The sequence below is a fragment of the Bos taurus genome, chromosome 23 (genome assembly GCF_002263795.3).
Source record: "Bos taurus isolate L1 Dominette 01449 registration number 42190680 breed Hereford chromosome 23, ARS-UCD2.0, whole genome shotgun sequence".
Classification (NCBI taxonomy): domain Eukaryota; kingdom Metazoa; phylum Chordata; class Mammalia; order Artiodactyla; family Bovidae; genus Bos; species Bos taurus.
The window spans coordinates 33,181,837-33,209,781 of record NC_037350.1 but is presented as its reverse complement, the minus strand read 5'-3'; the positions used below and the strand labels follow the sequence as shown (position 1 = coordinate 33,209,781).

Here is a 27,945-nt window from a genome sequence, read left to right as displayed (position 1 = left end):
CGCCCTCGGTCAAACAAGGTCTAAAGTTCGCGGCTGTGCGGCGCTAAGGGCGCTGCTCCGCGTCCCCGCCGCCCGGCGCGCCCCCGCCGCAGCCTGGGTCCTGGGTGCGCACGCTCGCTCGCCTGCTTCCTGCCGCCACCGCCAGGGCCATGGCGACCTGCCTGCGCCTGCGGAGCTGCGCGGCTCCGCACCTCCGGCGGGCACCTCCCAGCCGGATCTGCCGCCCCCGTGCCGACTGCCCGGTGGCCCCGATCCGCGGCTACGCCCGAGGCCCGGCGGGCCTCTCCTCGGCCCTGCTGCGCACCGACGGCTTCGTGGGCGGCCTCTGGGTCTCGGCAGCCGCCACCTTCCCGGTGCACGACCCGGCCAGCGGCGCCGAGCTGGGCTTGGTGGCCGACTGCGGGGTGCCTGAGGCCCGCGCCGCCGTGCGCGCTGCCTACGAGGCTTTCTGCAGCTGGAGGGGGGTCTCGGCCAAGGTGAGTGCGCGCAGGATCCAGGGGCGATAGGGGCTTTGTACCCTAGTGAAACCAGCTGTGTCACCTCTCCCCTCCCCAGTGCTCCAGGATACACCTTGTGGAAAGACAACAAAGAAGTTTGGTGCGGGCGTTAGGGAGCATGGCCCGGCTCTCGAGCCTCATAAAAGGTCGGGTAGAGGAGGAAAGGTTTCCCTGGTGGCTCAGATGTTAAAGCGTCTGCCTGCAATGCGGGAGCCACAGGTTCGATCCCTGGGTCGGGAAGATCCCCTGGAGAAGGAAATGGCAACCCACTCCAGTATCCTTGCCGGGAGAATCCCATGGACGGAGGAGCTTGGTAGGCAGCAGTCCGCGGGGGTTGCAAAGAGTCGGACACGACTGAGCTACTTCACTTTCACTGTCAGGGGAGCAGAACACGAACCTGCAATTACAAGCGAACAGACCGCTGGGGGAGGGTGGTTGGTTTCGGGAAAGGTGAGAGCACGTATGATTTCAGAGCATCTGAAGTACCTGCCTGGCTGCAGGAAGACCACGCAGGAGGCTAACAGGGTGGTTTACACGGAGGCTGGTAGTGAGTGCTCGGGCCAAGTCATGAACTGGGGAGTGAAGAGAACTGGGGGAAAAAATCGGGGGCTTTGGGCAAGGGAAGAGACAAGCCCAGAACCACCCTCCAGGTTTGGGGCCTGAATAGGGAGATACATCCATTAACTGACATAGGCAGAAGTAGAGAATTGGGGGTGGGGGGTGTCAGAGGGGGAGAGACTGTGGGGGATGTTGAGGCAGGGAGATTTCCTTTCTCCTTCATTTAGTTTATGACAGGTAGTCAGCCCAGAGGTCATTTTCTACCCTGCCCTTCAGCATTCTTCGTCTGAAGAAGACAGTCCAGCAATGAGGTCCAAGTACCAAGGGAATCTAACACTGATTCATCCATCAGACATTTTCTGAGCACCTGTTATGCTCCGCACTGTGGGAGGTTCTGGGATACAGCAGTTCCACAAAAGAAACATTCCTGCCCTCACGGAGTTCACTTGGAGGGGAGGGGAGGGAGGAGATTTAAGCTGTGACAAATAGCATAGCTAAACAAGTCACTGCTCCTGTCCCTTGGGTCCTGGTGCACACAAGATGTGCTTGCTCCTTGGAAGAAAAGCTATGACAAACCTAAACAGTATAAAAAAGCAGAGATGTCACTTTGCCAACAAAGGTCCCTGTAGTCAAAGCTGTGGTTTTTCCAGTAGTCATGTGCAGGTACCAGAGCTGGAGCGTAAAGAAGGCTGAGTGCCGAGCAACTGTTGCTTTCGAATTGTGGTGCTGGAGAAGACTCTTGAGTCCTGTGGACAGCAAGGAGATCAAACCAGTCAATCCTAAAGGAAATCAATGCTGAATATTCTTTGGAAGGACTGATGCTGAAGCTCCAATACTTTGGCCACCTGATGCAAAGAATTGACTCATTGGAAAAGACCTTGATGCTGGGAAAGATTGAAGGCAGGAGGAGAAGGGGACAACAGAGAATGAGATGGTTGGATGGTATCACCAACTCAGTGGACATAAGTTTGATCAAACTCTGGGAGATGGTGAAGGACAGGGAAGTCTGGCGTGCTGCAGTCCATGGGGTCACAAAGAGTCAGACACGACTTAGTGACTGAACAACAAACAAATAACTATGTTAGAAGTAATGAATGCTATGAGAAAAAGTAGAGAAGGCTAACAGAATCAGAGGCCAGAGAAAAGGGGCAAAATGTAAAGTAAATAGTGTGGGCAACTGTATTAATTTGCTAGGGCCGCCATAAGAGTATCACAGACTCAGTGACTTAAATAGGAATTTCTTGTCTCAGGGTTCTGGAAGCTACAAGCCTGCTCTCAAGACATGAGGGCAGGGCTGGTTTGTCCTGAGGCCCCTCTCACCCGGGCTTGTGGGTGGCCATCTTCCCCATTGTCACATGCCCCTCCCTCTGAACTTGTCAGTGTCCAAATCTCTTCTTGAGAATACACTAGTTATACTGGGTTAGGATCCACTCTTATGACCTCATTTAATCTTAATGACCTCTTTCCAGAACCTATATCCAAATGCAGTCACATTCAGAGGTACTGGGGAGTTATGTGAATTTGTGGGGAACTGAATTCAGGCTGTAACCTCAGGGTAGGTCTCATTGAGGACATGAGAAGCAAAGACCAAAGGGGGTGAGAGAATTCAGCTGGAGCAAATACCGAGTCAGGAGAGTGCCTGACACACGTGTAGATCAGCAAGAGCCCTTGTGCTGAGGAGACTGACGCAGAATTAGGAGAGGGCTGGATGGAGTGGGGTGTGTAGCCATTCTAAGGACTAAGTGGGGTCTTACTCTAAGTGAGGCGGGGCTTCATTTCAGGGTTTTCAGAGAGATCTAACTTGCCTGCGGAAAGGATGCTCTGGCTACAGTGCTGAGAATAGATTGTAGTGGGGGCAATGGTGGAAGTCCAGGGACCGCTAGGAGGTGGTGATTTACATGGGAGATGCTGGTGGCCGGCACTAGAGTTAGTGGTGGGGGCGGTGAGGAGTGTTCTGATAAAGGATATGTTTTGAAGGTGGAAGACAGCTGGTTTCCCCAACAGACTGTTACAGGAGAGAGAGAGAGATGAAAGACAAGACTGAGGGAGGGGGAGGAAGGTGAAAGACAGGACTGAAGGATGACTCCAGGGCTTTCGGCCAGAGCCACTGGAGGGAGAAGGAAAAACCACACACTGGGATGGGGAAGGGGTGAGAGGAGCATGGGGCAAGAAACTGGAGCTCAGTTTTGGCCCCACTGAGTCTGAGATGTCTGTTAGATGCGAAGTGAGGGTGTAAGGGGGACGTTGAGAGGAGCGGAACTGGAGAGATAACGCACAGGAGTGCTAACAGCTGTGGGAGACACGAGCTTGCAGGAAGCGTGTGCATCGAGGTGAGCCCTGGGCCCTCTGAAGTCCTTTGGGAGCTCCCCCCGACCCCCACCGGGGCCTGCAGCCTCAGCCTGCCCCGCTGGGGTGTTTCAGGGGCTCAGGAGCAATTCCAGGTTCAGTCAGACGGTTCTCTGGGGCCTTTCAGGGAACCCTTCCCGAGAGGACCTCGGAGCGACTTACTAAGGAAGTAGTGGGGTCAGCTTCCCACCTCTGCCGTCTGGATGGCGGGGTGCAAGCACAGCTTGTAAGGCAGCTCTCTTGTCCCCCCACCTCCGGCTATTTTCCACTCTCCTCTCTAGGCCCGTTCACGTCCCGGGTTCCTCACGGGTGGTGGCTCCTATATTACTTCTGCCAGGGAGCCCGTCGGCCCGCACAGCCTGCCGTCACTCTCGCTTCTCTGAGCCTGTGGCGTGGCCCCCACCTCCTTCCCCACCTTGTGCACCCCTGGAGGGGCTGAGAGAAGAGAAGGGAGCTGACGCTTGCTGACCGCCTTCTCACCTGGCGCATTCGCTTCCTCTGGCCGCTGGGACGAATCATCCCCAGCCTGAGGGATTTAACACGACGCAACAACGCAAATACCGCCCTGAAGGTCCGAAGTCCAAGAGGGGTTTGCAGGGCTACATTTCCTGGAGAAGCCCTGGGGTTTCCTGGGCTTTTCCAGCAGCAGCAGCAGAGCCCTCCCTGGGGCTTCCCTTATAGCTCAGTTGGTAAAGAATCTGGCTGCAATGTGGGAGACCCAGGTTTGATCCCTGGGTCGGGAAGATCCCCTGGTGAACCCGAACATGACTTAGCGACTAAACCACCACCACCCCCTCCAGAGGCCTCCCTGAGTTGGTGGTCTGTGGCTCTGCACCACACCAACCTCTGCTTCTGGAATCACCCCACCTGCCCCGCCTCCGACCCTCCCCCTCCCTTTGGTAGCCCTCCTAGTGATTATATGGAGCCCACCTAGAAAACTCAGGCTCCGCTCTCACCTGACCTTAATCACGTGGGCAGAATCCCTTTTGCCTTGTGAAGTAATACATGTAGTCACAGGTTCTAGGGATTAGGAGGGGAATGCTCTCAAGGGCCACTCTTGTGCCCTCCACAGCTGAGCACAGTTCTTGGAGCTTCTCGTCCTTTCAGTGGCTGGCTTCCTTGGTGGCTCAGATGGTAAAGAATCCTCCTGCTATGCAGGAGACCTGGGTTCGACCCCTGGATTGGGAAGATCCCCTGGAGAAGGGCATGGCAACCCACTCCAGTATTGCGGCCTGGAGAATTCCACAGACAGAGGCTACAGTCCATGGGGTCACCAGGGTCCAACTAGACTTAGCAACTACACCACCACCACCACTCTACAGAGAGGGTGAAATGACTGTAGTAATATTAAGAGCTGTCGATACCTCTTCTCTGGGGGTTTGAGATTCAGAAGATTCAACAACACCCTTGAGAGCTAAGATAACAAAGCATGTTAGCTTATCCAAAATAGGGAGGGGAAAGAACCCAGAGAGACAGTTGGCGGTGTTTCCACAGTCTCAGGCTCTCGGCTCATGAGAGGTATGAGAAAATAATTTAAATCTTACACCTACTAAATGGATTAGAATGACAGAATGACAAACCAGGTTTGCTCGTTGCTATTGGCAACCTCTCAGGCAGGTAGGAATAAACCACAGAGTCTCCTTTGCTTCATGTACACCTGTTAGATGCAGGAGGCCAGAGCTCTGGGGACACCTTCCTTCAGGGCACCTCTGTGGTCTGCTTGACCTGGGTTCTCTGGGCTCTCTCTTTTGAATATAAATGAATTCTTTTTTCAAAAAAATATTTAAGAAATCATTTCTTCTACAATATACTTAATCTAGTTTATTCATCCATTTATTTTTGAAAATTTTTTTAAATTGTGGTAAAATGCACATAATGTAAAATTCACCATTTTAGCTCTTTGCAAGTGTACAGTTCGCTGGCATTAAGTACATCCACAGGGTTGTGCCTGGCCTCTCTTCTGAAGTGTGCAAAACCCTTTCCTAAGCGTCACAGACCCCACACCCTCCACCCCAGTCTATGGGACAACTTGCCAGGGAGTCATTAAAATAAAGACCTGGCCATTTGTCAGCGGTCACTGAGCAAAGGTGTGGGAGCTCTCAGGGGTCTGTGGGGGGCTCCATTCAGGGCTCCTGAGCGGTGCCCGAGGTCTACACAGCTCGCCTGTGTCCTGTGGCAAGAACCTGCTCAAGAAATTTGCTTCGAAAACCAAGTAATGTTCCCGAGTGGGGGGTCCTGCAAAGGGTGGGGGCTCCACCTGGGCGTTAGCCAGGCGCCCAAGCCCGCAGCCAAGTCTGTAAGCACAGTCTCCGCTTGTGAAAGCCCACCTGTCACCGTTACCGTTTGCGGTTTTTCCACCCAGCCTTTTTTCTGTACTTGTATACAGTTGTGATGGTTTTAAGTCTGCTAAAAGCAAAGTGAACTTTTAAAGCAAAGTAATGTTTACATTCCACCGTGGGTCCGAGGTTCCAAATCCTCGGATTCAACCAACCTTGGACTGAAAATGTTCTGCAAAAATTCCATGAAGTTCTAAAAACACAAAACTTGAATTTGCCTTGCTGGCAGTTGTTTTCGTAGCATTTATGTTGTATTACGTATGGAGGAAGTTTTGGTATGAAGGTCCTTCCTTGGGCTCTCACTTGACCCACAAGCCATCCCAGTTGGAGTTCTTGATGAAGAGCACCACCAGGAGAACCCGAAGGAAGACCGGGGCACCTGAAGGCGCTGAACATTCTCCTCTACAAAGCGCTCACAGGCTTGCTATGCACCCCGGAAGTGAGCCAGGACCTGTGCGACCCGAACGCGGAGCTCTGCAAGGTCTCTCTGGCTTCAGGCTTCTCTGCCTGCCGCGTCTTCTGGAGGGCGACCCTCTCTGAGGCCCAGAACGCACACCGGAGGCTGTCCTGCAGAGGAGTGCTGCGCACATGGGGCATCTTCTGATGTCCCAGCAGACCCCGAGGAACGTGCCGCCCAGAGTGTGTGTTCAGGACAAAAAATACGTAGCTATGGTGGAGATTGATCGGCTACTGGCAATTGCTGATTTTGGACCCCGGGATGACAAGACTTTGCACACAAGGTGATTTCAGCGACCCCGAGGCCCTGGACACTGCTTCGCCAAGTGATACCCAGGGCCCTGCGGCACACTCGAATCTGAGTGGGATTGACCACTAGGCACTCAACAAGCAGATCCTGGAGTACAAGAGGAGAGAGAAAGGGCACGGGACCGTGGGCCCCCTGTGGCCAGAGCACATGGCTGAGCTCAGGAAGCAGACGAGGAAGAGGAAGGCCAGACCCTGTGTAGATGATGACCTCTCTCCCAAGAACTACCTGCAGGGCAGGGAGTGATGACCGAGGGGGCCGCCTGAGGAGCGTGCCCCGGGCTCCAAGTGGGGCTCCAAGACGCAGAGCAGGAACTGAGGTGGAGAGAAAGGATCAGAAGGGAGTGGATCGTGACCCAGCTCCGGGTGCCTGCGCACTGCTGGTGCCACCAGCGCCCTCCTGCAGCTGCAGGTGGTGTCTGCATCCTTTGTGCTGTGTTGCAGGAGAGGTGGCAAGGCCTGCGGGAAGGGTGTAAAACCCTTAGTGGAAAAAAATGTAAAAATAAAGAACTATACTTGAGGACACTGAAATAAGCCAGTCACAAAAGGACAGAGGCTGTATGATTCTACCTGTATCAAGTTCCTAGGGTAGTTAGATTCATAGAGACAGAAAGTATTAATAGAATGGTGGTTGTCAAGGCTGGGAGGAATGGAGAGACAGGTCCAGACTCTCAGTTTTGCGAGATGAAAAGGTGGCGATGGAGGGTGGTGATGGCCGCAAGACCATGTGAAGTGTTGTACTTAATGCCACTGAACTGCGTACTGAAAAGTGTTTGAGATGGTAAATGCTGTGTTCCGTGTATGTTACTGCAAAAAGTAAGGAACTATACCTTTGTGTGGTGAAATTCATTATTCGCATTTACTGTAAATAGTAACAGTCGTTCCACAAAACTTTTTTTCGATTTTACAATTTATGACTCAGCACACCCAATCTTTTGATATTACTCACTGAAGAAAGGTCTGTACCCCTGGAACAAATACAATATTGCATGTCAGTTATACCTCAATTTTTAAAAACAGGTCAATATATGTTTCCCCAAGAATGAGACTGCACAGCAAATATTTTAGGAAACTGAAGACTATTTAATAGTCTCTCTTACACTTGGCATTTTACTATTTTGTATTTCTTTTTCAGGAGAGGAGTTCTTTACTTCGCAAGTGGTATGACTTAATGATACAAAATAAGGATGACCTTGCCAAGATAATTACAGCTGAAAGTGTAAGTTCGGGACCTAACTTAGTACTTGAAGAAACTGTCCAAGAGTTCTTAGAAGAAAGCTTGGAGGAGTCTCTAACTTCACTGCTGTTAGGTAGCTAAAGAAAATGTGAATTCTAAAAAAAAAAAGAAAGAAAATGTGAATTCTTTATGATCAGATATCAGTTATTATTTTCGGCACAAATTTTTCTGATTAAATCAGGCACACATATTTGCTAAATCAAAATTTCTATGTTGTAACTTACTCTTTAATAATATGCAAGAAATCTATTTTGAGTGGACTATGTGAATACTGCTTTTCCACCATTCTAGGTTTTTTTTTTTCCCCCACATGACTGCTTTGATTTTTTATGTTGTTTTTGTACATTTGCAAAGGTACCAGCTTTTTGGTCACTCTGATAAATTACTTTCCACTGTTCACAACATTTAGAAATATCAGAAGGAAAAAAAATTTGAAGAGGCCATTCTAGGCACCTCCTCCTGATTGTAAACCTGTTAAGGAGACAAATGACAACTGTGGCTCAAGGTGACCTGGCAGGCTTCCTTCCATCACCATTTGTGATTCTGCTTTCAAAGACTCACACTGAGGCTAGAAATTTCTCCACCGCCCAGTGGGTTTTGTAATGGGAGACTTTGTACTCTGCTTGCAGCTTTGAAGAATTGAGAAACACAGAATTGCGCTTTTGTTATTAGAAGGTAATGAGTGGCTCGACTGAGGCAGCCGTCTTGCTCTTGCCGTGTGCTGGTGTTGGAGGACCCTCCCTGCTTCAGATTTACCAACAGCATGAATCAAGAAAAGTTAGCCAAACTTCAGGCTCAGGTCCGGATAGGGGGCAAGGGTACAGCTCGCAGAAAGAAGAAGGTGGTACATAGAACAGCTACAAGCTGATGACAAAAAACTTCAGAGTTCTCTAAAAAAACTGGCTGTGAATAATATAGCTGGTATTGAAGAGGTGAACATGATTAAAGATGATGGGACAGTTATTCATTTCAACAATCCTAAAGTCCAAGCTTCCCTTTCTGCCAACACCTTTGCAATTACCGGCCACGCAGAAGCCAAACCAATCACAGAAATGCTTCCTGGAATATTAAGTTAGCTTGGTGCTGACAGCTTAACAAGTCTTAGGAAGTTAGCTGAACAGTTCCCTCGGCAAGTGCTGGATAGCAAAACCCCAAAACCAGAAGACATTGATGAGGAGGAGGATGATGTTCCAGATCTCGTAGAAAATTTTGATGAGGCATCAAAGAATGAAGCTAACTAAGATCTTTTCTGATTTTTGGAAGCTGGCATGGACTAGATTTAACAAATCAGCTATGTGGTTCCAAAGTTTTACAGACACGGAGAACATCAACTGTTACTAGTTCAGTAATATAAATATTTTGTATATTGATAATGCTGTTTGTTCAGCATTTTTTGGTCATTAATTTTGCATTTTGTACTTCCTCCCAGGATCTATTCTTTTGGACAAAATACGAAGTGTTGGTGTAGTTTGAGGGTCTTTTGGGTTTTAATTCTTGTCTTTTTTTGTTTTTTGTTGGGGTATTTTAGGTGTGTGTATGTGTGTGTGTGGGTATGTATGTATACAGTGGAGAGCAAATTGGAAACCAGTTTTATTTATCCTCCTCCTTACCCCAGTAGAAATATAGCAAATCTTTACATTTGTTAAAAAAAAAAAAAAAAAAGGTAATGAGTGTGTCCTCTTCTGATTTAATTTAGGGAAAGCCACTGAAGGAGGCACAGGGAGAAATTCTCTATTCTGCCAACTTCCTGGAGTGGTTTTCAGAGGAAGCCCGCCGTGTTTATGGAGACATTATCTCCACCCCAGCAAAAGAAAGGCGGGCTCTGGTCCTCAAGCAGCCCGTCGGTGTGGCCGCAGTCATCACCCCGGTATGTGGCAGGATCAGCGAGATCTGGGGGAGGCTGAATGGGGCTGGAGCAGCTGGGCTCATCCTGTTCTCTCTGCCACCTGTTCCTGGCTTCCTGATGCTGCTCCTGGAGGCGGGGGCGTGTTTCCTGGTCCTCTGTGATAATGAGAGGTGTGGTGGTGGCCAGTGTTTCCTAACGCCTGCAGGAGGGGGATGACCCACAGGAGGACCCTGGGGGCTTCTCTGTCTTGGCATTAAAGGCTTCTTGGCGTTGTCTATGCTATGCTAAGTCACTTCAGTCGTGTCCGACTCTGTGCAACCCCATAGACGGCAGCCCACCAGGCTCCCCAGTCCCTGGGATTCTCCAGGCAAGAACACTGAAGTGGGCTGCCGTTTCCTTCTCCAGTGCATGAAAGTGAAAAATGAAAGTGAAGTCGCTCAGTCGTGTCCGACTCTTAGCGACCCCATGGATTGCAGCCTAACAGGCTCCTCCGTCCATGGTATTTTCCAAGCAAGAGCACTGGAGTGGGGGTGCCAACGATCTTCTGGTGTTTATCATTTTTAAAAAAAGACTTAAGATGTGACACTTTCAAAGTATTTTTGTGCCCTCCAGCAGGCACTGGGCCACATTCTGAAAGTTAAAAGGCTGAGAAATAAGATACTGCATCTGCCTGGATAGGACTGCAGTATCCTTGTGGGGCAACCAGCTTTCTCTACATGAGTTGCTTCTCTTGGGTCCATCTTCGGCTAGTTACCATATTAACTTCTCTACGGTGTCTGCCAGCTGGTCTCAAGACTGCTAGTCTTTCCCTGCTCATTACAGTCACAGAAACATTCCCCTCGCTGTCTAGACTGACTAGGCTTGACCCAGAACTCAGTCTCCACTAGCTGTGTGACCTTGAGGAGGTTTCTTAACTGCTCTTGCTGTCTCCAAACCTGCAAATAAGAAAAATACCAACCTCATTGGGTTGTGATGAGGGTTTAATTATAATAGTATAAAAGTACGTACAACAGTGGGCTTCCCTGGTGGCTCAGAGGTTAAAGCGTCTGCCTCCAATGCGGGAGACCTGGGTTCGATCCCTGGGTCGGGAAGATCCCCTGGAGAAGGAAATGGCAATCCACTCCAGTATTCTTGCCTGGAGAATCCCATGGACGGAGGAGCCTGGTGGGCTACAGTCCATGGGGTCGCAAAGAGTCGGACACGACTGAACGACTTGACCTCACCTCACGTACAACAGTGCCTAGGTCAGAATAAGCACTATACATGGTTTTGTTGAAACAAAATATTACTATAAATATCCACAGAGAGCTATCTATGAATATCTAGAGAGGGAAGTAATATATCATATACCATCTTCAAAATCACCTTTGCTACTGTTTTTCCCCAGAGGGTCACCAAACTACAGCCCTCAGGCCTGTTTGTAAATAAAGTTTCACTGGGACAGAGCCACTCCCATCTGTATACATGTTGTCTAGTTGTGACAGAAACTGGACGTCCCACAAAACCTAAACTATTTACTACCCAGCCCTTTACAGGGAGAGTTGGCTGTCACCCAGTGTAGATAATTTTATAGTGTTTTAAACCCTGAAGGTGTTTTTGTCTCTGTGAGCCCTTGTCTCCACAGTCCCTGGAGCCAGCAGGTGCCAGGAGTTCTGAGCTCCCGTGTGTAAGAACACCTCTGCCAGGCAGAACTTGCAGGCTGGTGTCTCGACCCGCCTGCCTTTGGACCAGCCCTTCCTCTCACTCGCCTCCTCTCTTCTGATCCAGTGGAATTTCCCCAGTGCCATGATCACACGGAAGGTGGGGGCCGCCCTGGCAGCCGGCTGCACTGTGGTGGTGAAACCTGCCGAGGACACGCCCTTCTCCGCCCTGGCCTTAGCTGAGGTGAGCCGCTGCACTGGGTCCAAAAAAGGACGTTATCTATCTGGGACACAAAGAAGCATTGTCAAAGCCTCTTCCTTTGCCTGCATCTCTTGTTTGGTGGTGCTGTGATTTAATTCACTAGTCATTATTTTAAGTCAGATGTTCCTCTTTTTAGAAAAAGTAATGTGAATTTTCTGACATCTGTAGGTTATTGTTTAGGCTACCCTAACAATGATATCTTGGAGAAGGCAATGGCAACCCACTCCAGTACTCTTGCCTGGAAAATCCCATGGATGGAGGAGCCTGGTGGGCTACAGTCCATGGGGTCATGAAGAGTCGGACACGACTGAGCGACTTCACTTTCACTTTTCACTTTCATGCATTGGAGAAGGACATGGCAACCCACTTCAGTGTTCTTGCCTGGAGAATCCCAGGGACGGGGAAGCCTGGTGGGCTGTCGTCTATGGGGTCGCACAGAATCAGACATGACTGAAGCGACTTAGCAGCAGCAGCAATGTGACTAAAAGCTGGGCATTTCTCACGTTGAGGGCACCTCTTATTAACCACTCCCTTCTCCAACTCAGTCTGCGTTCAGTCAGATCTTGTTCTTCTGTTTAAAACCCTCTAATGGCTTCTCATGTCACGCAGAGTAGGATTGATCCAGACTTCCTGCAGTGGCCTCTACTTGTTAAAATTTTGAATATCTGATGAGTTCCTTCTATTGGGCAGATTCCCCTCCATCCTTTTCTTTCCAGTATAGTCTGTCTTTTGAGGAAGCTGGACATCTGACCGGTAGAGCTCCCCATCAACCAGGCTTTGCAGACGGCACATCAGGGACCACGTTCTTCTGTCTCCTGTGCTTTCCAAACTGGCAGGTGTATCCGCACACCTCATCAGACTCGGGTTAGATCCCATCTTGCGTCCTTTTGTCAGAGGGGGAATAAGGTCTGGGTGTCTGTTTTCACGTCTGCACTCACTGCTGTATGATGCTGCTCGGTCTGTTAATTCATTAGGAATTGCCCAAATGGTAATATTTGAATTCTTTCCTTTTTCATTCATTTATTCACCAGACCACTTCTATAAATCAAAGCTTCCCATCAACTCTGTGGTTACCCGGCGGCGAATTCACAGAGGAAAGGCAGTATATTTGATTCTTTTTATTTCCCAGTTTTTCAAATAAATGAATCTATTCCTGTCATCTGCCAAAGGTTCCCAATTAGTTTGTTTTTTTAAGGAGCATTATGTGCCAATAGATTTTAATGTGCTGGTATTTGATGAGTTTCACTTTCCTGTGGTTATTATCCTTGATGAAGCTCCCACTGCTCCCACTTTTGGCCGATGGCAGCCTCTTGGAGTTGGCTCTTTTATCTTCTAACATAACTCTAACAGTTTTTGAGACCTTCTTTGCTATCTAGTATGACAAGATGTTTTAGACTTATCATACATATTTCTTGTCCCAGACCTGGGATTAACCATTTCTGCAGAAAGCCTTTATTTCCTCTGGTAAGAAATGATATTTTAAGGCTACATTTAGGGCACCAGGGATGGTCATTGCTACTGGCTGGTCACTGTTTCTAGGCCTTATTAGTGGCACAGCTGGGAAATATACATACATGTGTGTACACACACATGCATATGATAAAATACTGCTTAAAACTCATGCAGAAACTTGCAATATATTAATACCACATTGTCGCTCAGTCGTGTCTGACTCTCTGCAACCCCATGGAGTGCTGCCCGCCAGGCTCCTCTGTCCATGTGATTTTCTCAGCAAGAAATGCACTGGAGTGCATTGCCATTTCCTTCTCTCGATCTTCCTGACCCAGGGATCAAAGCCGGGTCTCCTCCATTGCAGGCAGACTCTTTACCATCTGAGCTACCAGAGAAGCCTTAATACCACATTAGCACTAGTAAGAATCTTATTTCGGTTCTAAATGTATTCTGTCCCCAAAGTCAGCCTATGGGTTTTTCTTTTTTTTTTGCCATTACTTTCTGGGTTAAAACATTTATTTCTCTTTTCTGTTTTTCCAGTTTGATCATTTGCTGCCACATGTTTGCTGTTTCTCTTTATAGCTTGCAAACCAGGCTGGAATTCCCCCAGGTGTGTACAATGTGATTCCTTGCTCTCAAAAGAAGGCCAAGGAAGTAGGGGAAGCACTTTGTACAGATCCTCTCGTATCTAAAATTTCCTTTACTGGTTCGACAGCCACTGGAAAGGTATGTGACTTAAGTCTCAAAGGAAACAAGTGTCATTCTAATAACTTCTCTTTATACAGTATCAAAAATACTACTTCATCTCAGTCACCATTTGGAGGAAGGTTTCCAGCAGAGTGTTAGAAGCTCTGTCCCATATTGTAATGTCTGATCATCTTTCAGAAATATTTGGATGGTGTTCCTCATTGTGACATGATCTAGGTTCCTGTTTGACAAAACTGAAGGTTTAAGGGTAGACAAGGTTCCCATTATTTGTTGCATGTGAAGTAGCTGAAAGTTGTCCATCATACATTCCCATAACACTCAAGTGTGTGTTTCTTTCATAATCTAGAATTAAAGAAATGGATGCCTTAGAACAAAAATGTGTTTAGTATAAAGGTACTTACAGAAACAGAAAGGTCTTTTTTTTTTTCTAGCTTTCTTCTCCCTTATATGTTGAAAAGTTCTTTCCCCAAAACCTCATTTGTGTGCCTATGACTGCATTTTTATTTATCCTTTTAAATATTTAAAACAGGAAAAAGGCAGACTAGAACAAAAGTTCCTAATTATGGTGTTTCTCACCAGATAGTACACATTTTTCCTGCTAGTATTTATATACATACATGCATATGCTCATATTAGAGAAGTACATAAACGTATCAGATTAAAATAATAAAAATCTAATCTGAAAGTTTTGGTTAAACTGGTCATTTTTTGGACACCATGAGAAGCAGGAGAAAATAAACCAATTTTAGTAACTCCCAGCGGTAACCATGATTGTTATGCTGCAAACTCATACTTGGGAAGCCTGCCACTCATTCATTCATTTCAGAAGCGTGAATTTTTAGATCCATAAAGTGCTACCACCCTGATCCAGGGATCTTGCAGACAAACTTATTCTCAGTGGGTTTCAAAGTTGTTAGAGAAAAAGAGGCCTGGGAGAAGAAAGGTTATAAACCTTTGCCACTGAAGCCAGAGAAGTACCCAGATACTGGGCAAAGACCAGCCACTCACTGCTTAACCTTACTTTGCTCAGCAAACTGTCCCCAACGGACAGACCCCTAGGAAAATGCTGACCGCGTTCCTGCCAAGTCCAACTGTCCTTTAAAGTTATTTACATGGGACAGTGCTTCGCTTCAAGTGGTTTAAAGGGAAGAGTGATAGAAATCACTGATAAGTAGCCATTCTCCATACCAATAGCCTCTTCTGAGCTGGTCTTTGCAGAGAATCAGTGGCTCAGCTCTGGATCTTGGCACATAGAATCTTGCCTCTAACTGAACCCCCGTCGGTCAGCCTCTTCTGGAGATGCGGCCCTGCCCTTACCCCTCCTGGGGAGACCGCCCCTCCCGGGGCCTGTGGAGGGGACAGAGTACTCGTCTGCTCCCCACAGAGAATTCAGCCATGAATGGACATTTGACCTGAGGAAAACAGATTCAGAGGCTGGCCAGTGACCAAGGGCCGGTGTCTCATAGAAAGGTAAGCTGGGCAGTCATGCTCCCTTTCTAAGGCTTTGGAGGCTGAAGTCCCAAGAAGTTCATCAGGGGGAATGGGAGCAGAAAAGAGTCCTTAGGACGTAGCAGGATTGTAGGCAGCAAGGGCCATGCAGCCAGAGTCAGGTTCAAGCTCTCATCATGGGTACTGAGTGGGAAGAAGACTCAGTCAGAGGACACAGGTGGAGGCAAGCAATCCAAGAGCAAGCCGAGTCGGAAAAACCAATGGCCTGGCAAAGAGCATTTCTTTAAAGTTCAAAAAAAAAAACCAGCTATCTTGAGTCCAATAAAGAAATAGGTTTACTCACACCAGTCAGAATGGTCATCATTAAAAAGTCTACAAACAATAAATGCTGGAGAAGGTATGGAGAAAAGGGAATCTTCCTACACTGTTGGTGGGAATGAAAACTGGTACAGCTACTATGGAAAACAGTATGCAGGTTCCTTAAAAAACTAAAAAATAGAGTTGCCATATGATTTAGCAATGCCACTTCTGGGCATTCATCGAGACCAAACTATAATTTGAAAAGATACACACACTCCTATGTTCATAGTAGCACTATTTACACTAGGCAAAACATGGAAGTAACCTAAATGTCCATCAACAAATAAATGGATAAAGCAGATGTGGTACATATATACAATGGAATATAACTCAGCCACTAAAATGAATGAAATAATGCTATTTGCAGCAACATGGATGGATTTAAGAGATTGTCATACTGAGTGAAGTCAGAGAAACATTGTATGACATCCCTTATATGAGGAATCTAAAAAGAAATGATATAAATGAACTTATTTACAAAATAGAAATAGACTCACAGACCTAGGGAAAGGGATACTTAGGGACTTTGGGATGGACATGTATACACTGCTGTATTTAAAATGGATAACCAGCAAGGTCCTACTGTCTAGCACAGGGAACTCTGGTCAACGTTATGTGGCAACCTGGATGGGAGGGGAGTTTGGGGGGAGAATGGATACATGTATGTGTATGGCTGAGTCCTTTTGCTGTCCACCTGAAACTATCACATTATTAATCAGCTATACTTCAATATAAAATACAAAGTTGCTTTTTAAAAAAGGTACATATCCCTCTGTGTATATAGCCATATTCTGGATAGATATACCTTAGGATTTTATCAGTGGTAAACTAGGGGTTATGGAGTTCTGGGTGATTTTATCATCCTATCTCTGTGATTGTTAAGCCTGTTTGTAATGTTCTGAGTAGGTCAGACACTGACATGGTTCAAAAATCAAGGCATTATAAACATGTTTATATTCAGAAGTTTCACCCTTACCCCATCCCTGGTTTCCTCCCTTTTATACATAATTATTTTTAGTTTCTTGTCATCTTCTCCATGTTTATCAAATATAAGCACGTATGAATATATATATATTATATATATCATTTCCCTGTTTCTTATGCAAACTGTCATCCCGTATACACTACCGTGTACTTGGCTTCCTCCTCTATTGGGGACTTTTTTTGAAACGAAGCCTTACTGGTCCCTGTTGTTGACTGGCGCTCATAGCATCCTCTGTCTGCTCCCAGGTCCTGTTGCACCACGCAGCAAACTCTGTGAAGAGGGTGTCCATGGAGCTGGGTGGCCATGCCCCTTTCATCGTCTTCGACAGTGCCAATGTAGACCAGGCTGTCGCCGGGGCCATGGCCTCCAAATTCAGGAACTCTGGACAGGTGAGTCCCGGAGCATTTTTCTGGGTTGTGTGCTTTACAAAGATCCTACCCCCTCCCTCACCTCCTGGGAGAAAGGGCACTTCTGGGTTCCTTCATTCTTCGTGCGTGTCCTCTTTCATCGGATGTTTAGTGAGTGCCCTCTCTTTGTCTGGGACTCTGCTAGGCTCAGAGGGTAGGAAGGGAAATAAGGTGTCTTCATCCCTGGCTTCGAGGAAAATTTGCTGAACAGCAGATGCCTTTTAATCAAATCGTTCTCTTCTTTCATCTCCTCTTTGAATCTGGTTATTTTCATAGTTTTCCGTTGCTGGACTTTTCTCTGCTGAACAGGTTTAAACATCTCCTCAGATACAAAATAGCCTGAACAGCTAGGGTCTGGAGCCCACAGTCTTAAGGAAAAGAAGGTTGGAAAATGTTGAGATGGTGCCTTGAAAAACTCAAAACCCTACTGCCTGGGTCTCACTCTTCGCGAGATGAGGAGGGCAGGACACGCCTCCACTAGAGGGCCACACACACCACAGTGGGCCAAGGAGGGTCCAGCTTGTCCTAGGGAGAGTGGTGGCCTCCGCTCACACCTTCTAGGGAATCCCAGAGCATTAGATCCAGCAGGGACCTTTCAAGTTATTTCATACAAGGTAAGCACTTCATCTTAGAGTACCATCAATAAGCGATTTTAAATGCGTTCCAGAAATGGAATAAAAACTGGAAAGCTATCTAGGAGGAAAAAGGTGAAGTGTATAATATTCTTTATTAAATAGTTTTCATCCTGTTTTGACCATTGGTAATTAATTTTTCTCCTTTCACATAACCTAAATTAGCTTGGTTGTTTCTGAAATAGGTGTGTTTCCTTTTAGAAACACAAAATGCAAAGGTGTATAACCTTCAGAATTACATTTACAAAGCTACAACTTTGGGGTATGTTGCTTTAAGCCAATAAAAATGCACAGGGTACAAAATTATCTACAAACTGTTTCTACTAGAAAATACACAATTAAGAAAAAAGCCAAGAAGAAAATGTATCAAGGATAGCCTCATTTCCAATAATGTGTTTATATTTTATAACTTGAAAATATTAGGTCTAAACTAGAAAATATAATAAACAAAGGGCTTTTCAATAATTTAGACTGAAAGAATGGTCTTGTGTCCATTTTCAAAATGTTGGATTCTGCCAAGCTCTTGAAAAGTTCACTAAGCTAGAGGACATAAATTAGCCTTTGAATCCTTTTCCTTCTAGCTCTGCTCTCTGTCGCTGAGTATCACTGTCTCAAGGAGCTAATTTCTTGTGTTGGTTTTCTCGTTCCAATATGAGCCATTTGAAAAAAACCTGGGTTAGTGGCTTTTTGCTCACAGATTATTTATGCTCGTTTACCTGTTTAACCACAGAGAGTGGTGGCTGTGGAGGGGCCTGGAGAAGTACATGCTCTTGGCATGTTTCTCTTTAGGGCCAAGCTTGAGTATGGAGGTGGGACCCAGGACAGGGACCATCTGGAAAGTACATTTACATTCAGAGGTAGCAGCAATCATAGGTTTATTGGTTGGGTCAGTAGCTTCTGATGAACTGTCGACATGAGTTTGTTTCTTTCTGTCTAGACTTGTGTGTGCTCCAACCGTTTCTTGGTGCAAAGCGGTATCCATGACTCCTTTGTGAAAAAATTTGCTGAGGCAATTAAAACAAACCTGCATGTGGGTAATGGATTTGACGAGAGAACTACTCAAGGCCCGTTAATTAATGCGAAAGCTGTAGAAAAGGTAAGTTTGTCTTAGTATCTGTTCAGTGTCCTGGTTTCAGTATCAAAAACCACTCTGGTAAGGTGCCCAGCAAGGTGGTTTTGGAAACATGGAGAAATTAGAAACACTAGTGAATTTCTGCCAGTTTGTATGAATCAAGTGGCATCGTCGGGTTATAAGCTTTTCCAGCTCTGTCATTTCGCTGAGCTCCCATGAGATCTGCCTCTTGCATTCTACTGCTGTCCCTAAATCTTCTCTTGCAGTGGTGATAATTCTGTCTCCTGCTGCTTCGGGAATTACCATCTTGAAATACAAAGTTCTTTCATCTTTGGAACACCTAAAAGGAGAGGAAAAAGGCTTTTTGTTTTTGAGATCAGACATTTCTAGGAATCTAATACCTTCCTCCGAGAGTTTTGAGAAGACAGGACATACTCTTGCCTGGAAAATCCTATGGACAGAGGAGCCTGGCAGGCTACAGTCCATGGGAGTCACAAAGAGTCAGACACGACTGAACATGCACACACCCACACAGGGGTGTATCCATTTTAGTGATAGAAGCTCTAGAAAGACTTGAAGTGAAAGAAACAGGTCTATCAAACAAATGCTAGAGGAAAACTTATCAGAGCTAGGGGGAAATAATTTAATTCTTCAGATTGAAAGACTTTGCCAATTGCCAAGTATATAGAGTTAGAATAAAGAGAAAACCCAGGTGTGTTTTGCTAAAATTTTAGAATGTTAGGAACATACAAAGAAGATTCAAGCAGCTTCTAGAGTGGGGAAAATCGACCCATAAAGGAGTGAGAACTATTTCTGAGTTAGAATGTTCATTGTCAGCACCAGAAGTAGAGAAATATACTCAACACTCTGAAGGAAAATTATTTGGGGTCCAAATTCCATTACCAGCCAGTGCAAGAGAAAACCCGACCTGCAGTTATCAGAACATTCTGAATATAAACCATCTTCAGTGCACCTTTTTCAAAATCACTAATACTCGAGGAGAAAATATTAGAACAAAGTGAAAGAGAAGTCCAGGGACAAGAACAGCGTGGGATCCAAGAGCCTGGAACTAACCCAGGAAGGCAAGGAGAGCAAATCCCAGAAAGGCAGCTGAGCATCAGGCCTGGAAAGACACGAGTGTATGTGTACAAGGCCATTCAGCAAACAGAAAGACCAAATAGCCAGAAACTCACAGAGCAGGGTTGCTGTCGTTCAGTCGCTAAGTCATGTCTGACTGTTTCCACCCCATAGACTGCAGCATGCCAGGTTTCCTTGTCCATCACCAGCTCCCAGAGTTTGCTCAAGCTCATGTCCATTGAGTCGGTGATGCCATCCAACCATCTCATCCTCTGTTGTTCCCTTCTCCTACTGCCCTCAACCCTTCCCAGTGTCAGGGTCTTTTCCGAGGAGTCAGCTCTTCGCATCAGGTGGCCAAAGTATTGGCACTTCAGCTTCAGTCCTTCCAACGAGTGGGGAGGAAGTAGCATTGTATATACAACCCTCCCTCTTGACTCCGTATCTGTGTATTTGGTTCTTCCTACCTAGAAGGAACTGGGGCGTATGGTTTCAAACCTATTTGAAAAAGAAAGAAAAGCCCAGTTATAGTTTTTGACAGTTTAAACATTTTCCAAGTATCCTGGATTCCCTTTCCCAAAGGCTCTTCCTTTTCTCCTCACACAGGTAGAGAAACACGTGAGTGATGCCATTTCCAAAGGGGCCACCGTTGTGACAGGTGGGAAGCGACACCACGTTGGGAAAAATTTCTTCGAGCCCACCCTGCTCAGCAACGTCACCCGAGACATGCTCTGCTCTCAGGAAGAGACTTTTGGGCCTGTGGCACCTGTTATCAAGTAAGGCCATCCAGCGTGTAGGAAGACGGGAGGAAGAGTAGGAAAGGAAAAGGAAGGCTGGCGAGTAATCCAGTTCCTGTGTCATTTGCGGCCGGCGGGAGAGGGAGAGGAGCAGAGAGTGGGGCTGTGTCAGGGGAAGGGCCAAGTCCAAGGCATGGTTTTTTAAACATTGGTTTTTGTTATTGCCAGTTTAGACCACAAAATTTACCAAATTCTCTACTTTGCTCCCTGCCAAACTCATTTTTCTTCATAACAGAGTACATCCTTCAAGACTTCTTTCAAGGGTGTCTGTGGGAAATGAACTATGTTCGTATGGGACCGTTTATCCCACACTCACAAGTTAATAATCTACCTGCGTAAAAATCGAGCTTCACAAGATAGCACTCCTTGGTCTGCTTATTTTCAGGGTTGTTATTGAGAAAGCTGATGTCTGGTTCTTGTTCCTGTGAAGGGATCTTTTTCTCTTCAGAGATTCATGGCCTTTGATGTTCTTAAATTTTACCATGGTAGCTTAGGTACCGGAGAAGGCAATGGCACCCCACTCCAGTACTCTTGCCTGGAAAATCCCATGGATGGAGGAGCCTGGTAGGCTGCAGTCCATGGGGTTGCTAAGAGTCGGACACGACTGAGCGACTTCACTTTCACTTTTCACTTTCATGCATTAGAGAAGGAAATGGCAACCCATTCCAGTGTTCTTGCCTGGAGAATCCCAGGGACAGGGGAGCCTGGTGGCTGCCGTCTATGGGGTCACACAGAGTCGGACACGACTGAAGTGACTTAGCAGCAGCAGCAGCAGCTTAGGTACCGCATACTGTGAGCTTTTTTCAATCTGAGATCCCAAGGCCTTTATTTAAAATCTAAGGTGTTTGTTTAGTCCTCGGAAATTCTTGGTCATTATTTCTCCAAATATTTCTCTCTCCTCCATTGCTAATGAAATTAATAGATTAATCTGACATTGGGAGAATGGACCACTTAGAGAACTTTCATCTTTTAGTAAAAAAATTTTTACCTAGAATATGAACTTGACATTTTCCAAAAGGATGCAGAGGTTAGGAATGTAGGCTTTGCTACTTTATACCTGTGTCCCCTTGAATGAGTTAACTTCTCTGAGCCCCAGGGTCCTTGATGGGAAAAGGACTAAAAACTAGTACTTGCCTCATGGCTTCCCAGGTGGAACAGTGGTAAAGAATCTGCCTGCCAATGCAGAAGACCTGAGAGACCCAGGTTCAGTCCCTGGAGTAGGAAATGGCAACCCACTCTAATATTCCTGCCTGGAGAATTCCATGGACAGAGAAGCCTGGTGGGCCATAGTCCATGAGGTTGCAAAGAGTCAGACATGACTTAGTGACTAAACAACAACAAAAAAACTTGCCTCACAGGACAGCTGTAAGGTTTAAATGATGTAATATACATAAAGCACATCACCTAATATCAGTGTGGTTGTTATTGTGTAAATAGTTCACACTCAAAAGGTGAAATCGTCGAGGATGTCCCACCTGATACTGTGATGAGTGCATTTTCGAGGGACACATAGGCAGTGAGGATATGGGTGATGCCCTGGTTTTTATTCTCTGGCAGATAGAACGGCTTGCTCTCTACAGTGGAGAGACAAGAACTGCTCGTACTTGGAACAAGTGATTCTCTTGAGGCCCCCCACCTCTCTCTTCCACACGTCCTCTCGCACTGACCGGGGTCTGCCAGCTCTGCCCGAGCCTTCAGACGGCTGGCTGCTGCTGGGTCTCTGATTTGAGGAGCTGGGATACATAGAATGTTCTGCCCCCCATTTACAGTTCTGGGGCAATAGAAAAAGGCCTCTGAAATCTAGTTTCAGAAATAAGATCATCAAGCTGGAAGAGACTGCATTAGGCTTCCACACTAGTAGTCTCATTTCCAAAGGGAACAGACCCCCAGCACTGTCACACTGCTCAGAGCATAAGCAGCGAACCAACACTGGAACCCTGGGCCCCACCAGGCCCTGGCTGTTGTCTTTCTCCCACGTCACGGCTGCTTCTCAAGTAGTTATGATTGGCACACGTCTTAAGAGGGAACAAAAACAGTAACCCTTTTCTTAGGCATTTTATTCAACATTCTGAATACACTGTAGTTCCCTGCATGTCTCCTGTTCTCCTAGAAGAGATGAACTGGTGTTGATCCAAGCTCCCTAGCCTTGAACTCAGCGTGTGCAGTGAATGAAGGTGTTTTCCTCTTTGCTCCTTGCAAAACTCTGATTGACCCCTGGCTCTTATTTGGGAAACAGAGCAGAAGGAAAAACAGCTGGTTTCCCTTCCCCTGTGGGATTTTGCTGATGACCCACCCTGACTTTGGCAGGTTCAACACAGAGGAGGAGGCGGTGGCGATCGCTAACGCGGCCAACGTCGGGCTGGCAGGTGGGTGTCTGTCCTCGCTTAGCGACAATCACAGTCACTTCTCCAGCTGTGCCTTTTAAATGTCGATCGGGGTTTTGAGAAGTCAGCTTCATTGCAGCACGTGTTTCATTGCTTTCCAAGGGGCGAGGGTGGGTTTGTGCCAGTCCAGGTTCTTTGCTGTGTCCCCAGGATGTGGGATGGGAGCTCGCTGGTTGGAGCTGGGCATGGTGGAGGGAAAAACAGCAGTGCCGACTGTTCTGGGGAGAACCACCCACACCCCTTAAGTCCCATGTTCCCAGAGGCTCGATGCCTGGAAATTCCAAGTGCTTCTCCTCGCATCCCTCCTGGAAGCGTGAACAAGAGAGATAGCGCTTGACTTCACAGACAGCATCGGGGCAATGAAGGAAGGGAAGACAGCACAGGCAGAGGGAGCCTCAGGGAGTGGCTGCCGTTCTTGCAGTTTGGACATGGTCAAGGCGGCCTTAGTATGTACCCTGTGTCCCTGACAAAACTGTATGTGCATAAAGACACTCAACAAATCCGTCTTTAGCATCCACTAGATTGGAGAAGGCAATGGCACCCCACTCCAGTACTCTTGCCTGGAAAATCCCATGGATGGAGGAGCCTGGTAGGCTGCAGTCCATGGGGTTGCTAAGAGTCGGGCATGACTTAGCGACTTCACTTTCACTTTTCACTTTCATGCATTGGAGAAGGACATGGCAACCCATTCCAGTGTTCTTGCCTGGAGAATCCCAGGGACGGGGGAGCCTGGTGGGCTGCCGTCTATGGGGTCGAACAGAGTCGGACATGACTGAAGTGACTTAGCAGCAGCAGCGGCAAGTGAATGAAGTGTTGGCAAAGATACAAAGACATAAAGATACAGCCGTAGCTCTACAGGTGCTTCTCTGGGTGGACAAGAACTACTGATAACCAGAGGAAGGATGTGCACCCTGTAGAGTCCCTTATTCTACTACAAGGACTCGGAGTTGCTGACTCAGAGGGCCTAACGCTGGAGTAAGATGTGTGCACGAGTGCCCCTGTAACGCTGAGCCCAGCATTCCTCTTGTCCCTTCTTGATGGGATGATGGTGGGGGAAGCCAGGCCCTGGACCAGGGCATCCATGCTGGGCAAGACTCTGATGGTGCAGATTGAAGGAGAGAGGTTCTGGGCAGAGGGGGACCTAGGGAGTTAAGTGAAAATAGGACAAGGAGAACTGGGTAGACGAGTTTGGTGGAGATGGTCGGTGACTGGAAATAATGGAAGATAAAGCTGGACATGTTGTTTGAAACCACATTAGGGAGAGTTCGAATACCCACCAGGAACTTAACCTTATTTATGGGTAACAAGGAGTTGCTGGAAGGTCTGGGTAAAAACATCACATGGATAACCTAACAGATGTGTGCAGGGTCAATTGATTAGGAGGCCATAGGAGCCGGGTTCATTGTTGTTATAGCCCTAGCTGGAGATGGTGAGAGTGCTAGCGAGAGTGGAACAGAAGCAACAAGATGATTTCTAAAGGTTGTGAGATGGAGACATGCACAGAACCAACTAGGGGCTCCACTTGGAAGCAGGGAGGTTCCAGCCCGCGTGACTAGGCGGCTGGTCATCCATGGCACCCTCAACTGTGGACATGATGTCTTTAATGACTATTCTACATCTGTGTCCTTTATCCCCATGACAGGTTATTTTTACTCTCAAGACCCGGCCCAGATCTGGAGGGTGGCGGAGCGGCTGGAGGTCGGCATGGTTGGCGTTAACGAAGGACTGATCTCCTCCGTGGAGTGCCCTTTCGGGGGCGTGAAGCAGTCCGGCCTTGGGCGAGAGGGCTCCAAGTACGGCATTGACGAGTATCTTGAGCTCAAGTATGTGTGCTTCGGAGGCTTATAGGATTCTTCAAAAAATAAAAAGGGAGGCTTACCTATGTATGGGGACATGCCATCCATTATTTTAAATAAACCCATCGGGTAGCTGAACTAGGAATTTTAAAAAACAAATCATCCAATCCTTATAAAGCAGATACAAATCCTGCCCCTCCTCCTAGCTGACCTGGGACCAATACATGCCACAAGCCTGTGGCCACAGATCCCTAAGAACCAGCAGTGGGTTTATAGGATGAGGCCCCAGATCACCAGCCCCCACCCCCCTGCCCACCCAACCCATGACCTCATCCACCTCAGAGCAAGGTGCAACAAGCTGGTCCTGAAGCTCCCTCACCACAGTGGGACCACAGCCTGGGCAATGACATAGCCAGCACCCACGTGGCTCCAGAGCTAAGACCCAGGGGGCTGCGGGGGACATCTCTTGAGTGTGACTGACAGTCTGGGCAGGATGCCGCTGCATGCCTGGTGACCCGCCAGCTGGGTATTCGGAGGTGTTGCTGCAGCGGCTGTATCAGTGGTTTTTTGTTTTTTTTTTTTTTTTTTAAGAACTTTAGACACAGCACAGAATTGCCTGAATTTCTTTGAGAAATGAAAGAACCCCTCTCCCTTTTTTGACTAGTTTTTAAACTGAAGGCTCCATCATCCTCAACCACTTAAAGATTCTATGTTCAATTCTTTGCTGTTTTTCCACATCATGTTTCTGAGAGAAAATAAGCATAAAACAGAGTGTGGCAGCAGCGGCTTGGTGGGAGGATGACCGAGGTGTAACAGCCTGGCTGGGCTTTATCTGCACAGACATGCTATCTACCCCCAACACCCACCCCTCAGTACAGTGGAGATTATGTTCATGCCTTACTTAGCTCCATGGGATACTGTGAACCTAAGAGAAAGCAAACATATAATATTTGCCAAAAAGTGAAAATTCGATGTTAAGTGCAGGAGTCATTGTTATTATGGGTAGCACCTCCCAGCCCGGCTTGGGTCTCCAGCAGTGGCTTTGCCAAGGTGAGGGGAGGCTGGTACCCACCTGCTCGGCATCTGAGCCCGAGGGCAGGCTGGTCTCCCACAGCCTGCTCTTTATGAGACGCTGCTCCTTCACCTGCGAGAGAGCGCAAAAGCACTTTGAGTACAGTGATCTCAAAAGGGAAAAGAATTTCCATAGTTGCCCGTTGGAAGAGGCGCTTTTTGTCCAATGAGTTTTTATAGTTCTTTTAAGAACAAAAAGCCCAACAATCACTGTTTCCTGTTGCTCTGAAAGAAAATCTCTGACTAAGAAAACAGTAGGCTTTTCTGTACTGTGTCTCTAAACGTCCTGATATATGAGGAAAGGGGAGGCTGGTCCTGGTGGAACAGACATGGACGAAGCTCCCCCTTTTCCACTGTGTGTGTGTGTGTGTGTGTGTGTGTGTGTGTGCGCGCGCGTGCACGCACACTCCACTGACATCCTCTGGATGTTTTGGGGAGCAGAAGGAAAACGTGCTGGAGGCAGTTGCTCCTGACCAGCCGAAGCTCCCCCTTTTCCACTGTGTGTGTGTGTGTGTGTGTGTGTGTGTGTGTGTGTGTATGTGTGTGCGCGTGCACGCACACTCCACTGACATCCTCTGGATGTTTTGGGGAGCAGAAGGAAAACGTGCTGGAGGCAGTTGCTCCTGACCAGCCAGGACATAGCCCCCCTCACTGAGCCATGGGAGCTGAGCAGCTAAAGGAAGGTCTGAGATGTCCCTGTGCACAGAGGTACCAAGGCCAGTCCCGGAGCTGCCTTCTGTTTGCCCTGGGTTACATCAGCCGTCCCCCTGAGGCCCAGCTAAGCAATCAGCTGAAGTCCACTCCTAGTGACAGGCACTGCTCAGACCCTGTCCACAGTCACATATACATCATATTGACTGTGAATTTGCTCTTACTAGTTCTGGGGTTGTTTCACATAACATTTTAATTACTTAATGTTTGGATGTGTCCATCTGTTTTCTATTAACAATAAAAATGCTCTAGTTTTTAGAAGTCCAGAATACTAGTGCTTGTAACTTTGTAACTCAGTCGACACTTTGGCTTGATGGTAGATTTTGAGTTTTCTAGTATATCTGGTTGACCAGGTACATAAATTGAGGGCCAGAAACTCACTGCCATATCCTTGATTAATTCTGGAATTAAAATAATTTGAAAAGGAAATAGCTTACTGTTTAGTAAAATTGATCTGGGTTATGGGGAAAGACATATTTTTAAATGAATGTTTTTGGGGGTTATTGTTCAGTAAGGTGATCAATTATGTGATGGAATATGTGATGGATTTGTTAAAAATGTGTGTTTTAACGTTAAATAGAAAAGGACCCTTAGACCAGGGATTGGTTCACAGGCCAAATCTTGCCTGATTTTGTACAACCCAGAACTAAGAATGGTTTTTATATTCCCAAATGGTTAGGGGAAAATAAATCGAAAGAACAGTATTTCATGACACATGGAAATTTTCTGAAATTCAGATATCAGTGTCCATAACTCTTTGCGATCCCATGGACTGTAGTCCACCAGGTTCCTCTGTCCATGGAATTCTCCAAGCATTACTGGAGTGGATAGCCATTCTCTTCTCCAAGGGATCTTCCCAACCCAGGGATCGAACCCGGGTCTCCTGCATTGCAGGCAGGTTCTTCACCATCTGACCCCAAGGGAAGCCCCAAATAAAATGTTATTGGAACCCAGCCATGCCCATTCAGTTACATATGATCTGTGGCTACCTTCTAGGCAGAGCTGAGTATTTGCACCACAGACAGAATTGCCCACAAAACTCTTTGGCTTTTTACAGAAATAGTTTTCAACCTCTGATCTAAACCAAGAGGGAGATACTGACTTTCCCATGTTTGTGAAGCATTATTTCATTTTATTGAACACCTACTGTGTAAAAAGTACTTTTCCAGACCTTGCTCCAGTGAATTCTCCCCAAGAACTTTCCAGCAATCGTCACATAACTCATCCAAAATCACCCAGATAACGGGAGTCTGTTGGCCTTGAGAAAACAATTCTCAGTTTACTTTCCCCAGCTATGCAGGGATTCTCATTTTAAACCTCCTCTGTACCTGTTATCTTTATCCATTTGAGCAGCTTTTAAATATAATTTTATGTCAAGTGTTGGCTCATCTACCTTTAATTTTTATGGAAAGACTCAGTGAAAGTAAAGATCAGAAGCACAATGGAGATAAATCTGTTTTATTGTAAACTTAGATCATTAACTTTAACTGTTCCACATGACTGCCTTCTCTGCAGGTTGAAGCCCAGAGCTTTAATTATTCGTATGCGGCTATGATAGATAGC

At 46.9% G+C, this 27,945-nt stretch overlaps 1 protein-coding gene, 1 long non-coding RNA gene and 2 pseudogenes across 2 annotated transcripts; 3 read left to right on the top strand and 1 right to left on the bottom strand.

Annotated features, from left to right (window-relative positions):
- Positions 1–149: 149 nt before the first annotated feature.
- ALDH5A1 (aldehyde dehydrogenase 5 family member A1) lies at positions 150–25,918 on the top strand. Its single transcript, NM_001192735.1, has 10 exons — positions 150–476; positions 7,635–7,718; positions 9,433–9,603; positions 11,350–11,466; positions 13,519–13,662; positions 16,684–16,827; positions 18,415–18,573; positions 20,230–20,399; positions 22,728–22,786; positions 24,447–25,918. Exons 1-10 carry the CDS (start codon positions 150–152, stop codon positions 24,650–24,652), a joined length of 1,581 nt encoding a protein of 526 aa, NP_001179664.1. The 3' UTR covers positions 24,653–25,918.
- On the top strand, positions 484–7,628 carry LOC112443873 (putative ribosome-binding factor A, mitochondrial; annotated as a pseudogene).
- Positions 7,790–9,389, top strand: LOC101904275 (transcription factor BTF3 homolog 4-like; annotated as a pseudogene).
- On the bottom strand, positions 15,406–25,746 carry LOC112443816 (uncharacterized). The gene is made up of 3 exons (XR_003032211.2): positions 25,673–25,746; positions 19,743–20,121; positions 15,406–18,889 (listed from the first exon to the last, which is right to left on the bottom strand). It is a non-coding gene; the product is annotated as an uncharacterized lncRNA (long non-coding RNA).
- Positions 25,919–27,945: the final 2,027 nt, after the last annotated feature.